This window comes from Lemur catta, chromosome 11, assembly GCF_020740605.2.
Source record: "Lemur catta isolate mLemCat1 chromosome 11, mLemCat1.pri, whole genome shotgun sequence".
NCBI classification, from domain to species: domain Eukaryota; kingdom Metazoa; phylum Chordata; class Mammalia; order Primates; family Lemuridae; genus Lemur; species Lemur catta.
Genome location: NC_059138.1, coordinates 75,875,949 through 75,885,609, shown reverse-complemented (window position 1 = coordinate 75,885,609; position 9,661 = coordinate 75,875,949). Strand labels below are relative to the sequence as shown.

Below are 9,661 nucleotides of genomic sequence, written 5' to 3'. Positions count from 1 at the left end.
TGCCTTTCCTAGATATTTCACAAGAGTGGAATCACACAATATTTGTCCTTTTGTGTCTGGCTTATTTCACTTGACATAATGTTTTTAAGGTTCATCCATGTTGCAGTATGTGCCAGAACTTTTATTTGTTTTCTATAGCCAAATACTATTCCATTGTTTGTATATACCACATTGTTTATCCATTTATCTGTTGATAGATACTTGGGTTGTTTCCACCTTTTGGCTATTGTGAATAATGCTGCAGTGAATATTGGCATGCAAGTATCTGTTCAAGTCTCTGCTTTTAATTTCTTTGAGTCTATGCGTAGAAGTGGGATTGCTGGGTTGTAAGGCAATTCTATGTTTACCTTTTTGAAGAACTGTTAAACTAGTTCCATAGGAGCTGCACCATTTTACATTCCCACCAGCAATGTACAGGGGATGCAATTTCTCCACATTCTCACCAACACTTGTTTTCAGAGTTTTTAAAATTATTATTATAACCATCCTAGTAGATACAAATGGCATCTCATTGCTGTTTTAATTTGTATTTCCTTTATAACTAATGATGGTGAGCATCTTTTCATGTGCTTATTGGCCATTTGTGAATCTTCTTTGCAGACATCTCTATTCAAAGCCTTTGCCCATTTTTGAATGGAGTTGTCTTTTTGTTGTTTAGTTATAAGTGTTCTTTGTATATTCTGGATACAATCCCTTATCAGATATACAGTTTGCAAAGATTTTCTCCCATTCTGCAGGTTGTCATTTCATTTTCTTGACAATGCCCTTTGATGCACAGAAGTTTTTAAATTTGATGAAATCTAATTTATTTATTGACTTAGTCTTTTGTTGTTCATACTTTTGGTGTCATATGTACCTGCTAGTATTTTGATTGGCAATGAACTGAATCTTTAGATCAATTTGAGAAGAAATGACATCTTATCAATGTTAGATCTTCTAACCCAAGAATGTGGTCTACCTTTTAAAATTTGTTTAAGGTCTTCTCTAACTTATTTTACAGTTTTTACTGTAAAGGTTTTTTTTCCATATTTTATTAGATTTTTTCCTGATTATTTTGTAGATTTTGCTATGGTCTGAATGTTTGTGTCCTCTCCAAATTCATATATTGAAATCCTAACCCCCAAGGTGATGGTATTAGGAGGTGGAGCCTTTGGGAGGTGATTAGATCACAAAGGCAGAACCCTCATGAATGGGTTTGGTGCCCTTATAAAAGAGAGCCCCGGGAGCTCGTTTGCTCCTTGGTCCATGTGAGGGCACCATGGGACGGTGGCTGTCTGCAACTGGAAGAGGACCCAACCATGCTGGTACCCTGATCTCAGACTTGCCAGCCTCTAGAACAGTGAGAAATAAATTTCTATTGTTTATAAGTCACTCAGTCTATGGCGTTTTGTTATAGCAGCCCCAAAAGACTAAGATTCTTATGCTATTTTACATGCCATTGTTTTGCAAATTTCATTTTCTAATTATTTTTCATTAATATTTAGAAATACCATTCATTTTCTACATTTATCTGTATCCTATAAACATCCCAAATTCAGCTATCTGCTTTAGCAGTCTTTGTAGAATCCTTAGGGTTTTCTAAATACACCATTTGCAAATAAGAGTTTTTATTTCCTCCTTTTGAGTCTGTATATATTTTATTGTCCTTTCTTGCCTTACTGTACTGGCAATGACCTCAACTTCAATAATGAATAGAAGTGGTTATGGTGAGAGCAGATATCCTTATCTTGTTCCTTGATCTTTGGGGGAAACATTCATTATCATCTTGTTTGGGATAATAATACCTAGTGTTGTGGGTTGCATTGCATTCTTCCAAAAGATATATTTAAATCCTAATCTTTGGTACCTGTGAATGTGATCTTATTTGAAAATAGGGTCTTTGCAGACATAATCAAATTAAGATGCAGTCATAGTGGATTAGGGTAGGCCTTAAATGCAATGACTGGTATCCTCAGGAGGAGAGAGAGATTTGGAGACACAGGGGAGGACGGCCATGCGAAGAAGGAGGCAGAGGTGGAGTTACGCTGCCACAGCGGCGGCACAGTAGGACTGCCAGTAACCACCAGCAGCTGTGGGGAGGAAAGGAATTATCCTGTGAGGCTTTCAGAGGGAAATGGACCTGCCAATACTTAATGCTGGAGTTCCAGCCTCCAGAACCGTGAGAGAATGAATCCTGTTGTTTTGAGCCACCTGGTTTGGAGTCATTTGCTATTGCCTTAGGAAACGAATACCTAGTTTTGTAGTAAAAGCTGTTTGTGAATTTTTGGTTTTGTTGTCTAGCTGTTCTGTTTCATGTGGGAGTTCACAGAGATGGAGGAATTATGCTGCTGCCACTGTCCTCTCCCCAGAATCCTTCTGCAGATGAATGATTTTAAATGTGTTTTATGTCCAGCTTGTGGTTTCACTTGGTGAGCGCTCTGTGTGTACCTGAAGAGTATACATTCCACAGATGGACGTAGTGTTCTGCAGACGTCCAGAAGGCTGGGCTGATAGTGTTGCTCAGGTTTCAGTCACTTGCAGCCAAGAGTGACCTGCAAGCTTCATTGCCACCTCCTCATGGGAGCCTTTGTGCTCGGCCCTCACCTCAAAGGACACACTCCACACTCCGGGCTCCAAAAGCTTTTGTTTCTATTTCTTTGAAAGCTTGTATTACATTCTGTTTTATAACGCACAGCTATTTAAGAACATGTCTTCTGTCCATTGGTAGACTGCAAACTCCTGGAGAGCAGGGAGTGTTTCTGATTCATTTCTGTGTCTGTAAGGCACCTGCCATGGTGACTTGCATTCCACGGGGATTCATTTGTCTGTAGTGTTTTGTTTCTTGCCTGGTGTAGAGACCCTTCTGCTAACAGAACTGTCTTACAATGCAGGGAGCTGGTGAGGGGCTACATGAGATAGAGAACTCTCTGTTTTGGGGGTATGAACAAATATCTTATTTTCTGAAATTTGAGATATTTTAAGTAATTTACAAAAAAAGAAACTTGCAATTGAAATTAAAAAATAAAGAAAATAAACAAAAACAAAGAAAAGGCTGGGCACGGTGGCTCATGCTGTAATCCTAGCATTTTGGGAGGCCAACACAGGAAGATCACTTGAGGCTGGGAGTTCGAGACCAGCCTCAGCAACACAGCAAGACATTCATCTCTACAAAAAAAAATTTTAAAAATTAGCCAGGTGTGGTGCCTGCATGCCTGTAGTCCCAGGTACTTGGGAGGCTGAGACAGGAGGATCACTTGAGCCCAGGAATTTGAGGTTGCGAGCTATGATCATGCCACTGCACTCTAGCCCAGGCAATAAAGTGAGACCCTGTCAGAAGGAAAGAAAGGAAAGGAAAGAGAGAAAGAAAGAAAAGAAAAAGAAAAATAGAAACTTGCTCTCCTACCAATGCAATTCCAAGTCCAATGCAGCTTCCACCCTCACACCCAGGAGGACGAGAAGGGTGCAGAAGGACCTGCACAGGGCTGAGCACCCTCTGCATGTGACAGTCAGCTGAGCTTAGGAGATTTGAAAGTGGGTCATGATGAAAACACCAAGCTTTTGCCTGTCCAGGTGAGCAAGGCAACATGCCAGGTGATTTACATCCCCTGCCTCATTTAATCCTTGCAAAAATTTTATGAGCAGGGAGTGCAATCTCGTTATCTTGGTTTACAGAGCAGAAAGTGAAGCTCAGAGAAGTTACCTGCCATGCTCAAAGTCCCACGATGAGGTATGGTGGGGCTGGGATTTGACCCCAGGTCTGTCCGATTCCAGTCTCTGCTGTCTCTTACATCACACAACATAGCCACACAGCGGGAAGGCTGTGGCCTCTGGGCTCAGCCCGTCTGGGCTCACATCACAGTCTACCTCTCACATTTTGTCGCCCAACTTGGGCAAAACGAGCCACATTTCTAAGTCTTCTTCTCACCTATAAATGGGGTTAATTATAGCCCCTATTTCGTGGCTGGGGGTTACATGAGATAATCCATATGAAGTTTTCCACCCAGTGCTTGATAGGACATAGGTATTCATGATTATTATTGTTACTTAGGAAGGAGGGAAAAGCTAATGGAATACAAAAACCCAGCCCAACGTCCTGGTGCTGGAGCAGAACCAAATAGTTATCACTTAGATTGGACCCCCAGCTGGCCCCAGTTTAAGTGTGTTTCTCAATTTTCTTCTATTAACCCCGCCATAAAAGAGCACGTCCACATATTATGTGGCTGCTGAAAGTATTGAGAGAGCATTTGATAACTTGGCCAAAGGCAAATCAATCAGACTTACCCGAAAATTTCTCAGGCTTCTTTTGGCTACAAGTGACAGACACCTAATTCCAATAAGCTTTAAATAAAGAGGGACTTACTGACTCACGTAACTGGGAATGACTTGATCCAGCACTCGACACGTCCTGTCCATATTTTCTGTCTCTCTGTCTCGCTCTAACCCTAGAGAGATGGGGTACTCTCTCCCAGTCTCCAAATATATAGTCCCAGGAAGTCCCATGGTGGACCTGTTCTGGATCACATGCCTGGGATGGTGGCTGGCAGCCCAACCAGAACTCAAAGAGTGGGGAAGGAGAAGTTCACTCAAAGAAATAAGAGCATGTTCCAGAATAAGGCGAGAGGAAGTGAGGGCAGAAAAATGTATTAGATGTCCTCTGGCATATGGAGAGTGGGGTCCTATGGACAGTGTCAGGTCCACCCTAATGCCTAGTTAGCCATTCTTCTGGAATCTTTCAGCTGGGACACAGCTGTGAAGCATCCCAGGTGGCTCTGGGGCTCAGGCAAGAAAGAGGAAGTGCCACATTGACAAAGAGGCATGATTAGTCAAGGATCTCCTCCTTGAAGGTGCCATGACACACAGGGCAGAGCAAGGGACTAGAAGCAGCAGTGACAAGTGGCCCAAATAAGAAAAGGCTTATGGAGCCAGGAAAACTCCAGGCACAATGGAGCCACACTTCTCTTCCAAACAACAATAATAGTAACAGCTACTATAATATTATTAGCACCACCATTTTTGGAGCTCTTGCCCTGTGTTAGGCGTTGTGCTACACACGTTATGCACAATTCCTGATTTGAACCTTACTACAATCTCTTGTGATAGCTATTATGTCTCCCACTATGGATAAAGGAGTCTTCCAGCTCTGCAATCCTATGATCATCCTTCCATACTAATCAAGTGGAGGATTTGAGCTTTTATAAAACTCTTTGTGTGACACAGAGAGAGAGGGTCCTGAGCTGCTCACACACATGCCACAAGGGGATGTAGGGCTTCCACGGGTTTCCGCAAACATGATGCTGAATGGTCCTTAAAACAAACGCTGACTGAGTAAGGTTTACTGTTGCCTCCTCTCATCTGCCGTCGCTGGCTGGCTGGCTGGCTGGCTTTGCTCAGCATAAACTAATCCCGAACTGAAGCTCTACCGCACAGCAGTTTCACTTGGGCAGGGAAAGGGTTGACATTTCATTTCCAAACTCACAGAAGCACAAAGAAAGAAACCTTTCAGCTCCTCCAATGAACTGCAGCCAATTCATGTGCAAAATCCCCATGTTGCTAAGAGTCTTTCTGGCTTCTTGTAAGATGACTGTCAGCCACTCCAAGTGGCTTTTTTTCTCCCTATTTTTCATTTGTTTCAGATGTCCTGGGCAAGTCCCTAGGTGTCATACTGGTGTTCAGTTTTTCCCTTTAGCCCCAGAGAATGTCACAACACTTAGGAATCGTATAACCTGGAATATTTAGATGAGTAATATCTTCATGTGGGTTAAGGAATAGTAGCTTATGAGAAAAATTATCAGTGGAAAAAACAAGCATGGTGAGATAAAGTTAAAATTGTAAAGTACTTTGATAGGAGTTACAAAGCAAATGTCATTACAAGTAGCAGCACGTACCAGGGGTCCACCACACTGTACAGTGCTTTTTAATCTTGATTTTAGGACAATACCGACCCTCTTCCATTTCAAAATAAAAAGATATCACAGTTAGCAAACAGAAGTCAAGCAATATAGTCACATATTAGGTTACTAGGTATGAAATGTCTGATTTCCTTAAGTACTAAGTTTGACAGTTGATATCTGTGACATTTCACTTTGACACTTCTTGTTTTATTTTTATTGTGAAGGTACATCCTCAGACTTTCAAATACATAGTTTGGCTTGTGATTATCTTTCAAGTCTTTTTTTTAGAGCAATTTTTGTGAAACCATGGACAAGTCAAAAATTCATGTTATTTTTGAGTATGAGCGTCGTTGTGGAACCCATGCTGAGCAGACAGCTCAAAATATCAACGAAATGTATGGGAAGGATGTGGCTAATGAATGCACAGTACATCGATGGTTTGAGAAGTTCCATCCTGGTGATTTTCTTCTTGAAAATAAGCCACATGGGTGGCCTGAAACCAAGGTGGATAATGATGAGCTGAAACTGTAGTAGAGTGAATCCATCTCAACCCATGCGTGAATTAGCAGCAAGGTTTGACGTTACTATTCCAACAATATTGGACCATTTGAAACAAATGGACAAGGTAAGGAAGATGGATAGATGGGTTTCACGTCAATTAAAAGAGTGTCGGAGAATAAATTGTCTCAAAGCTTGCCTTTCTTTGCTGTCATGACACAAAAGCGAACCATTTCTATACTGTACTGGTATGTGTGATGAAAAGCGGATTCTTTTTGACAATTGCAAGTATTCAGCACAATGGTTGGGTGAAGATGAAGTGCTGAAACACAAGTCCAAAACCAAATATTCATCTAAAAAAGCTAATGGTGTCTGTTTGGTGGTTCAGCTCTGGTATTCTCCACTACAGCTTCATGAAACCTGGTCAAGAGATTACAGCGATGTCTACTGCAACCAACTGGATGAAATGATAAGGAAGTTTGTGATTAAGCAGCTGAGATTGGTCAGTAGACACAGTCCAATCCTCTTGCAAGACAATGCTTGACCACATGTAGCACAAACAACACTGCTCAAACTACAGAGGCTGGACTTGGAAACTCTGTCATCCACTGTATTCACCAGACCTTGCACCTACTGACTACCACTTCTTCCAAGCTTTGGACCACTTTTTGCAAGGAAAAATATTCAATTCTCAACAAGCTGTGGAAAATGCCTTTTTAGAGTTTAGGTGCATACTTTGATTAACTGTACTGCTTCTTATTTGAGATATAATAAACTAAACTTTTGATTTGAAATCAGATATTTCATGTTTAATGACCTATACAAAGAAAAGATTAAAACAAAATCAATACTCAGCTAAAAATAGCTATCATTCACTTTAGGTAAATATCATTCCTAACTCTTCTTTTTTTCTTTTCTTTAGAGAAAGGGTCTCACTATGTTGCCCAGGCTGGCCTTGAACTCCTGGGCTCAAGCAATCCTATCGCCTCAGCCTCCCAAGTAGCTGGAACTACAGGCATGTGCCACAGCATGAGGCTCATTCCTGACTTTTCTCTACATAGATACAGACAAAAAGATAGAGGATGTTTTTAACATAGAATCATACTTATTTTTAATTTCTCATTTATTTCTAATCACATGTATTTTAAAATAAAAGCATTCAACTAATTTGCTTGTATTTAAGATAAGAAACTGAACTGAAGCAACTGCTAAACAGATATTTCTTTAAAAATCTATTTAAGTTTCTTTAAAAGATTACCAAAAAATTTAAGAGGTTATTAATTTTTTTTAGACACTATCAACTCTCTACTACAAAAATAAGACTGTATTGGCACTGTTATACCTCCTTTCCCCCATTGCCAATTTATGAGTTATCTTATTAGGGTTTATAATATTTGTGATCTGTATCTGTAATGGAACTATAATTCCCAGTTTGGTCTTGGCTTTTTATTTACATAAATTCAGTACTCTCCACCAGTTCTTTTTCTACAAGCTCCTCCATTACTGAGTCATTTGATTCATCTGTCCTATCAGATGGGTTACTTAAGGAGGGATCATGGGTGTTGTATCCCTGACTTCTTGCATGCTTATCAGGACTCAACGTTATATTTGATGACTTGGCAATAATACATTTAAATCACTCTTTTTTCCTATTTCAATCTTTGGAAATACTCCTCCATTGTTTCCTGTCACTGCATCTTGTGTTAAAGAGTCTAGGATCCCTTGGTGACTTGCTTTTTCTGTCTGAATGGTGAAGAATTCTTTCCTTATTCTTGAAGTTCAGTAACTTCATCAAGATTTGTTTTGGTGTCAGGTTTTTTGTTGGATTTCCTAGAACACAGTGCACTCATTTAATCTGAAGATTCATTCCTTCATTTCAGGAAAATTTTTCTGTATCATATTTTTAATACTTTTTTAGTTCCTCTTTTTTCTTTTGGTCACCAGTTACTCTTATGTTGGGATATCTTTATCTTCCTACAATTACCTATTCAAGACTTACTCAAATCTTTGTGTTTTATATTCTTCATTCACTGCAATCACCTCAAGCCTTTTCTTCTGTTATCAATCTGGTTTTCAACCATGTTTCTTGCTATTCCTAATTCATTTATTTGTTCTATAATGCTATTTTAGCCAAGTTGTTTCCTTACCTGCAATCTTTTAATCTTATTCTGTTGTTTCACCAACTCATATTTGAGTGGTTGAGTTCCTGTGCTTTTTAAGTTCTTTGAGAGCACAATAAACTGGTACGGACTTCTCTTTCTTAGGTTAGCTTTTCTTCCAAACTGGTTTCATCTGTTTCCCATTCTACCCCTCTCTTTCTGGCTATAACATACATACATAGTTGCCAGGTCATTTTGTTTACATTTGCTCGTGTTTAATGTGAGCAGTTCTGTTGAGACTATTTATTTGCTTTCATACAGTGTCAGTGTATTCTCCTTGACATATTTCCCGTCTTACTTGGTATCTATTTCTTTTGTGAGCTTGTGTTCTATATACTTTCCTGCCCAGATGACATTGAAGGTATTTATGATAGTATGAAGATATTTAAGATAGTATGACACAGACTTTGAGAAGACAGAATAGAGGGTGGTCACAGCTCTGGGGCAGGGGCCTGAAGGTCCCTTGCTGGGCCACATGTTAGTCCTGTAGTTGCTGTCCCGTGGGGTCATCTGGAGTGGGGGGCTTCTTGTGAGAGGGGTTGAGGTGGCCAGAACAGCATGAGACACTTGGATAGTGGTTATTTACCTCCTGGTATGGAAGTATTTTGATATTTTAAAAACCAGCACAGCCATACCAGTGTGTAGCAGCCAAATATGAGGCCTGCTCATCCATGTCTTTGTGTCCATGCCGGGGAGGAAGGAGCTGTGTATATGGGCTTTTGCTAGAGGGACGGGACTCTGCTCTGTTTTCTGGGACCTGCATTAAGTCCTGCACCAGGGTGAGTTCCAAATGGAGAGGAGACATATTTACTGTGTCTCCTCATCATGGGAACAAGACCCTTGGAATGTGGGTTTTAATTCAGGGATGAGCTACTTCCTATCCCTTGTTTCCCTCATCTTACCCCAGCAACACCCCCTTCCACACCCCTCCCCACACTGCCCTGCAGCAGCTCCACGCACAGGAAGGGAGGATGCCGATCCTGTCCCAAATCACCCATCTACCTCTTTCCAAAAGAGATTTTACTGAGTATTCTCAATTTTGAAAATTCCCCAGTAAGGGGTGGGATTAGGAGCTCTTCTTTCGTGCCAGAACAGTCTGGTCTTTTTCTATGGCTATCATCCTTTGAAGTTTAA

General features: G+C 40.5%; 1 protein-coding gene across 1 annotated transcript in view; it reads right to left on the bottom strand.

Moving 5' to 3' along the window:
• Positions 1 to 7,596: 7,596 nt before the first annotated feature.
• The window catches only part of PLEKHA8 (pleckstrin homology domain containing A8), a 62,515-nt gene continuing 60,450 nt past the window's right edge, over positions 7,597 to 9,661 (bottom strand). The window contains exon 13 of the mRNA XM_045564225.1: positions 7,597 to 8,198. Within this exon, the coding sequence (XP_045420181.1) occupies positions 8,023 to 8,198 (176 nt within the window). The 3' untranslated portion in view covers positions 7,597 to 8,022. The remainder of the gene's footprint in view (positions 8,199 to 9,661) is intronic.